The 7,911-nt window shown below is 60.2% G+C and overlaps 1 protein-coding gene across 1 annotated transcript; it reads right to left on the reverse strand.

Annotated features, from left to right (window-relative positions):
- Positions 1–1,368: 1,368 nt before the first annotated feature.
- Positions 1,369–5,062, reverse strand: E2F2 (E2F transcription factor 2). The gene is made up of 5 exons (XM_010723419.3): positions 4,936–5,062; positions 4,423–4,642; positions 4,179–4,337; positions 3,762–3,876; positions 1,369–3,493 (listed from the first exon to the last, which is right to left on the reverse strand). The coding sequence occupies exons 1-5, from the start codon at positions 5,045–5,047 to the stop codon at positions 3,023–3,025; spliced, it is 1,077 nt and encodes a 358-aa protein (XP_010721721.1). The 5' UTR covers positions 5,048–5,062; the 3' UTR covers positions 1,369–3,022.
- Between the last annotated feature and the right edge of the window lie 2,849 nt (positions 5,063–7,911).

Consider the following 7,911-nt stretch of genomic DNA (forward strand, 5'->3'; position numbering starts at 1 on the left):
CGCGTTGGTTAAAGGCGAAGCGCTCCGCTGTTCGCCCCCCTCCTCACCCCCTTCCCTTTCCCCTCCGTCCCGGCCCCGATGTAACTCAGAGTATCGAGGGTTCCGCGCTCTGCACCGCACACAGCGGGGGGCCGAAGTGTGGAAAGTTCATCCTGGAAGAGAAAGGGGGGGGTAGGGGGGAGGTACGGCACCCCCCCCACTCGTGGACAGCGTGGGTTCGGGACGCGGTGGGGGCTGCAGCGGTCACTGCCCACCTGGAGGGCAAAGTTTCCCCCGTAGATCAGCCCCAGCGCTTTGGGGTTCAATCCATATTAAATCCCAGCCCCGCTCCCCGAGCACGGCGTTGTCCCCATCCTGCCCTCCCCAGCTCGGACTTGGAGCAGGGGGCACGTTGTGCAACCGCCCCCCCCGAGGGCTGAACCCTGCCCTGTGTTTACAGTGCTGCCCCTGTGGCTTCGCTCCAAAAAAAAAATCCCCGCAGGGAAGTGAGAGCTGAGGAAGAGTGGGAATTACTACTGCGGGGGGGTGGGGAGGAACAGAAAGGAGAATCTGCTGGGAAATAAGGAAAAGGAGAAGAAGGAGGCAGGAGGCACGGGGGACACACTAAGGGGTATTTTCCCCAAGTCCTCCACTGCTCTGTTTCTGAGTTGGGTTTCACTTCTCCTGGCAATACACCGCAGAGGGCAAAAGCCCCCAATCTCTTTGGGTTTCCAGGAACGGGGGAGGGCTCGAGAACATGAGGCTGCTCTGTGGAGCCCCTTCCCCTAGGGCAGGTTGGGGGGGGAGGGCATCAAACCTCCATCTGCCTTTATCCCTTCTCTCCAAGTTACCCTGGGCCCCATTCAGTGCCCCAAACCCATGCAGCCCCTAAACCCGCCTACAACCCTCCCTTCCTTTTATTTCTTGCACCTGCAGCGTCCTGCAAACATCCGGTCCCGCAAACAAACGTTCAGACCGGTTCTGCTGCAGATTTTGGCACTGGCAGGACTGCTCCCAGCAGCTCACTGGGTAACGTTTCCCTCGGTAAGGATCTGGCAGGCACAGGGTTAAAAGGTTTTGGGTCCAGCGGGGCTGCCGCGTTGAAAGAAATGTGGGAGCTGCTGGTGGGTCCTGGCTGGGAATCCCCCCCACCAAACAGGGCATCTTCAGGGCGTGGAGGGAGGCCGGACCCCGAGCACAGCATCCCTATCCTGGGGTGGCCCCGCCACCTCCCGGCCGGTGCGGGGACTGCCCAGCATCGGCAGCTACGGGATACGGGGACGGGGTCGTGGGCACAGCGCTCTGTGCCACTCAGCCGGCTCACCTCCTCTTCTTTGTCTTCCTCCTCTGGATGAGCAATGCAACCCCAGTGCGTGCTGTGGCTCCAGATAGCAGCGGGCGTCACTGGGTGCCACTGGATATCATCACTGGACGTCAGTGCATGTCACCAGACACTGAGTATTACTGGACATCACTGGGTACCACCCGACATCACTGGGCATCGCTGGGTATCATCAGACACTGAGCACCACTGGGTACCACTCGACATCATTGGGCATCAGCAGATGTTGAATATCACCGGACATCACTGGGTACCATTGGATACCACTGGACATCACCAGACATCTCTGGGTACCACCCAACATCACCGGGTATCATCAGACACTGAGTATCACTGGGCATTACGGGATACCACTCAACATCTTTGGGCATCACCAGATGTTGAGTATCACTGGACACCACAGGGTACCATCAGACATCACTGGGTACCACTGGACATCACCAGACATCTCTGGGTATCATCAGACATTGAGTATCACTGGACATCACTGGGTACCACTCAACATCATAGGGTACCACAGGGTGCTAGCAGACAGAGTATTTTTGGACATCACTGGGTACCACTGGACATAAAAGGTTACCAACCAGACATCAACAGGCATCACTGGGTACCACCCAACATCACTGGGTACCAGCAGACATCGAACATCCACAACACACCATGAACAACCGGTATTTTGCTGACAACTCATAAGTTTTATTTCATCTTTCATCCCCTCCCAGGCAGAGAACACCACATGCCACACATTTCTCACCCACACCGCATCCCAACCAAACTGCAGCAGAGCAAACCCAAAAAGGACAACTTAAATACACTCAAAAACTGAATCCTGAACCCCCAACAGCGCTGTGTCAGAGGTGGGTCCTGTATAAATACAGTGCAATAATTAACACACGTTTTTCCATGGGGAGGACTTCCCTGGGATGTCTCCTTTGTGCTGGTGGGGCCACCCTGACCCCACATCACCAGGATGGAGAAAACCCGCATGGCCATTCCCAGCCCGATGCCATCCAGGGGAAAACCTCTGCAATGCTAAAGCCTCCGCAGTGAGGAGGGGAAAGTGATGCAGTTTGGGAAAAGCTGATCTGTCCCACACTGCTCCCGATCCCCCCCACAGGTACCAACTGCCACCTCTCTGCCCCATTAAGCCCCAGTGTCCATCCCCCCAAGCACCATCACGGCACATGGACGCCCCATTTGCCCATGGCTCTGTTTTAAGAGGCTGCAGGCGAAGTGCCCCCATCCCCAAGTTGAGCATCCTCCTCTTGAAGAAAAGCTGCCTTCATCTCGGCTCATTATTCCTTATTGATATTTCAGTGATAGCAGAGGGAGTGCCTGCTCAGTGCCTCTTGACCATCAGCTCCAACCCACACAGTTGGAGGTGCCCCGCAGGGTTCCAAACAAGCATCCACCACCCCAAAGCACCACTCTAACTGGGGAGCAACTGGAGTGCCCCCAAAACGTGACCCCCTCCCCACTCCCCAACACAGCTCCTTCTGGCAGGGGCCCCATTACTGCTAGGCGGGTGCCCCCAACCCCATACCCAAAGGCCTGGGGTACCCAAGCACCCAAAGGTCTGCCAGCAGCCCATGGAGCAGTCGGGGTGGAGACCCCCAATTCCCCCAGCAAAGCCATCCAGGGCACTGTGCTCCCTTCCCCAGCTGTGGGGACAGGGATGGAGCAGTGGGGAACGGAGGAGACTCAGTCCTTCAGCAGCTCACTCAGGTCATATGCCTCAAAGAGGTCACTGATCCCCTCGCCACCCTCCAGTCCCCAGAGGTATTCATCCTGCTCCAGGGGGGGTGAGAAGGGGATGAAGGGCACCGAGTCCAGGTAGGAAGGGGCGCAGGGCAGCTGGTCCTCTGTCTGCTGCAAGAGGTGATGGGGGGAGTCCAGCAGCCCTGTGCCCACCTCCAGCAGAGAGTGGGGCTCTGCAGGGCTGGAGAGGGGAGGGGATGGGGATAAGGATGGGGCACGGTGGCTGTTGGGCGGCTGTAGGGATACGGGGGGCTCTGGGCTGTTCTGAAGGGAGGGTTGGGTGCTGCTGTCCCGCAGCACAGGACTGGAGGGGACATCATGGTCCTTGGTAGGGCTGTCCTCCGGGATCTCCTCTGGGCACAGGTAGACCTCAATGGGACCATTGGTGCTTTTCAGGTGCAGCTGCAGGTTGTCCTGGGTGGGCAGAGCGGGGGCTCAGCGGGTGCCCAGAGCCCACCCCACATCCCTAAACTATCACAGTACCACAGAACGTCCCCACTTGGAAAGGACTCACATGGATCACCAAGTCCATCCCCTGGCCCCACGCAGCACCACCCAACCCCAAAACCCACGGAGAAACCCCAACACTGCCTAGGGCGATACGGCAGCACCCATGGGACCCAGGGATGGGACAGAATGGCAGCATCCCAGCACCAACCCCATTTCCTGACCCCATGCACACCTCGCTGAGGTCAGGCACTTCCAGCTGCGTCTCCGGGGGGGCTTTCACAGCAATCACTGTCTGCTCCTGGAAGCTGCTGATGGCACGGAGGTCCTGGTAGGTGACGTACGCCAGCGTGGGACGAGGCATAGGAAAAAGCAAGGCCACGAGCAGGACAGCTCAATTGGATGGGGCCCTGGGCAGCCTGGGCTGGGATTAAATGGGGAGGTTGGTGGCCCTGCATGTGGCAGTGGGTTGGAGATTCGTGATCCTTGAGGTCCCTTCCAACCCTGGCCATTCTGTGACTCTGTGAACTCCCCACCCAAACATCAACCTCAGTGACACACAGACCCCCACCCAGGGAAGCCAAAGGGATGGAGAGGAACTCAGAGGAGGTACCCAAGCCCTCCAGCCCCATCTCCCACAGCAAAAGGATATCTCTGGTTGGCTCCATCATCCGTCAGCTGCCGCAGATGCAGGCTGCACTCCTGCAGGACCTGGTCCAGAGCCCTCTCTGCTCTGCCCAGTTCAGCCAGCTCCCCAAGCAGCACCTGCTGCCTGGCTGCCACCGCCGCATCCTCAAAGATCCCCGTCCCCCTGCAAGCAGAGACGGTCCCCTGAGCACCCCGCACCCCCTCCATCACCCCATCATCCCTTCCCCCTGCTCCCCGACGCTGCCTACATCCACTGGATGTGGTTCTTGGACTTCTTGCGGATGAGCTGGATGCCCTCCAGGACGTTGGTGATGTCGTAGATGCGGCGTTTCTGCACCTCCAGGAGCTCAGCGGCGCGGTTGAGGTCCAGCACCCCATCGGGCGACTCGCTCAGCAGGAGGGTGAACTTCTTGGTGAGCAGCCCCAGCGAGGTGTCATAGCGTGTCTTCTCACCCGGGGACTTGGGGGCTGCAAGGAGACGGACCCCCCCCCCCACCAAAATGCCTCCTTAACGTGGGATGCTGGGCCCATTAAACCCAGCGTAATCCCTCAGCTGGTGGAGAAATACCCCAGACATACCCTGCCTGCCCGGGAGCTCTGCGCCCATGCAGTGAATTGAAACAGCACACAGAGCTGCAATGAGCGCTGCTCCTGGGGGTCACCTCAGGCAGTGCTGGAGGGACACAGTGCAGCTCTGGATAACGAGCTTTGCCCCCCCCACCCCACACCCCTCCTATTGCCCTCCAAAGCCCCAAACTTACTCCTGGGGCTGGGGATCTGTACCAGAGTCCTGCCCTTCCCCTTCGGTGTGTGGAGCTCAGGACCCTCCAGGTCCAGTTTGCGCTTGGCCTGGAGAAAAAGAGAATACCCCATGTGGGGACAAGCCCCAGCCATCCCCCCCTCCCCCAAAAGGGGCACTGCGTGGTCCCAGACCACGGGCTGAGAGATGCTCACTCGCCTGCAAAACCACTTTTGGGGTTTTATTGGGAAGGGTTCCCACAGTGACACCACCGTGCTTGTGATGGGGTAGACTGAAGGGGAAATGGGGAGATCCCAGCCCCACAACTGCTTCCTGCCCACTGTTCCAGCCCCAGAGCCCACATGGGGAAGCAGAAGGGATTTCCCCTCACCTCCAGCTGCTGGGGCAGCTCTGTGGGGCTGAGCTGTGGGAATGGGGGATTCCCAAGATGGGACAGCAAGGCCGGATCCCTGCCCCCCTCTCCCTCCTCATAGCCCCACTGGGTCCCCGGGGTTGTTCATCCCCTTCCCTCACCCCACCATGGAGGTCATTGGAGAGGGGACACCTCACCAAGCAGCTCCTTGAAATACCACCCCCAGCATCATTTGTGGATGAGAGACCCCCAGAACTGGGGGAAGGGGGCACAGCAGAAAGATGCAGAGAGCAGCTGGGGGTGTCAGCAAATCACCCCCCACCGCACAATGGTGCCCCCCCCCAATTCCTAAACACAAGGGAGACCATTTGTTGGGGGGAGGGGAGTCATTTATCCCAACAGCACAAAGCAGCCCCCCGGCACCACCCCCTCACCCTGTCACACCCCCCCAATCAATACCTGTTCCCTGTCCCACAGGGCCCCCCCCAGCACGTCCCTCATGGCAGTGGGGTCCCGCAGCAGCTCGGCACAGCTCCTGCTCAGAGCTCACCCAGCATTGCAGGGAGGGGTTGGGCTGCTCGGCACCTTGCCCACCCGAGGGGGCTGGTGGGAGAACGCCGGGGGCTGTTTTTCAGCCCCCCCAGGGAGCCAGGTTGATCCCGAGCTCCTGTGGGAATGCACTCCCTCCCTCCCTCCCTCTTTCCCTCCGTCCTTCCCCCCAGCAGGTTTTCCCCAGCACCCCACCAAAGCTCTGCCCCCCAACGGTTAAAGCTGGGTGCATGGGAAACACCTGCCCCATATCAGACCTCAAGCATCTGCCAGAGATTTTGGGGGGGGGGGGGGAGGGGTATATCCTGGGCCACCCTTCTCCGTACAGTCCCAGATGGGGCCATCCGTGTGTCAGTGTCACCATCTCCCTAAGTAATGGGGAAACTGAGGCACAAAGCCACCCAGGGCTCTCCATTCCCTCTCAAACAAAGAGGGACAACCTGGGGGGCTATGGGGTGGGGGGCAATGGGGACTCGCTGCTCCTCTTGTCTACAAGGGACACGACCATGAAGGACAATGGACAAGGGGGTCCCTCCTGCATCCCAGCTGCTCCCTCCTGGCCGGGCAGGATTAAGCACACGACAGCTGAGCTGGGCACAGTGGGGAGGGGAGCGAGGGGGACAGGATGAAGCGAAGCAGCCAACAAAACCCTGCACCCACCCCCCTCTGAGGCAGAACGGCCCCCCACATCACCCACTGCTACCTGGGGAGGGGAGGGGGGGGGGTTATATCCTACACCCCGATGCTAGGGGTGGGAAAAGGTTCTCCATCCGGAGCCTGACGTGGGGGCGAGATGTCGGGGAGGGGGTCGGGCCCCCCGCCAGCTCCTCCTGCCAGAGCTGCACCCAGCGCCCAGCCCAACATCACAGCAACCCCCCCGGGGGCTGTGGGTGCTCCTCCTGCCCGTGCTGCGTTCCAACACCTCCTGCCTTCCCCGGGCTTGCCCGGGCCCTGCCCGGCACCGCCAACCCGGTACCTCCCCCCCGCCCAGCCCAGCCCCACCGACCCCTGATGCTCCCGGGGGCGTGGGAACGTGATGCTGGTGGGGGTTTGGGGGCTGTACCCCGGGGTCCTGGCACCGTGCTGGGTCGCAGCCTTTCTGCACATGCCAGGAATGCAGTGCTGGGGTGACACTGGAGTCACACACACCCCAGCTACAGGCGTATTTGGGGTCCCTTCTGAAAGCCCCACAAACCACAAAGACCCCAGTGGGAAAAGCCATTCCCAGGATCTCTCAGTGGGGCTGGGTCCCCCAGCTGCTCCCAGCACAAAGCCGGGCACTCCCCACCCCCCCAGCGAGGAAAGGGCCCCAGGGCTGCCTTCCCCCCCACCCCTATTTGCTCTTTGCACGGGCGGCACCGAAACTTCAATGGACTCTGAACCCCCTTTTCCCAGCACAGAGGGGGAGGGGAGGCCAGGACCCCCCCGCAGAGGAGAGCCACTCTCTCCTATAGAGACCCTATAGTGATCCCATATGGCAAATACTGCAGATGGGATTGGCAACAGCTTGAATGGCTCTGGAATAAATGCGTTCATGGGGGGAGATGCGTTTACCCACCCCAGGGTCTCCAAATCAGACATCATGAGACACTGCCCTGGTCTCCCCTAGAAGGACATGGGGGTGGGACAGCCCAGGGTGGGCTCCTACCCCAACCAGCCCAAGTGTCCCCATGGACGTGGAACCAACCCCATAAGGAGGTGGGAGAGGCTGCAACGGCCCCACTGGGGAATAGGGTGAAAAAGCTCCTTATCCAATTGCCCCAGCTCTGCACACAAAGGTTGCACCCAGGAGCCGTGTCACCACAGCCACCAGCCACTGCATCAGGGTCCCCAAATGTCACCCAAACCCCCATGCAGGGGACAGGAGCACCCTGAGCATCTCCTGCCTATGGGGCATGGTGTGGCTGGTAGGACATGACCCAAACCAAGCTCTGCAGCAGCACACGGAAATGGGTGCATTGCGCTTGAGGGTGTTTTTGGGGAGGGGGGAGCACCGTGTGTCTCTCAACATCCCATGCTGTTTGCAAACAAAGGCAACCAAGTGCTGGGAGGGGAGGGGACGTGTGGCCCCACAGC

The sequence above is a fragment of the Meleagris gallopavo genome, chromosome 25, assembly GCF_000146605.3.
Source record: "Meleagris gallopavo isolate NT-WF06-2002-E0010 breed Aviagen turkey brand Nicholas breeding stock chromosome 25, Turkey_5.1, whole genome shotgun sequence".
Classification (NCBI taxonomy): Eukaryota; Metazoa; Chordata; class Aves; order Galliformes; family Phasianidae; genus Meleagris; species Meleagris gallopavo.

Bases quoted from the DNA above. Each gene is read 5' to 3' on its own strand.
- E2F2 (XM_010723419.3), bottom strand. From the start codon at position 5,047: ATGGGGTATTCTCTTTTTCTCCAGGCCAAGCGCAAACTGGACCTGGAG. The intron at 4,338-4,422 runs GTAGGCAGCGTC...CTCTGCTTGCAG, and splicing joins AAGAACCACATCCAGTGGAT to GGGGACGGGGATCTTTGAGG. The intron at 3,877-4,178 runs ATATCCTTTTGC...GCCTCGTCCCAC, and splicing joins GATGATGGAGCCAACCAGAG to GCTGGCGTACGTCACCTACC.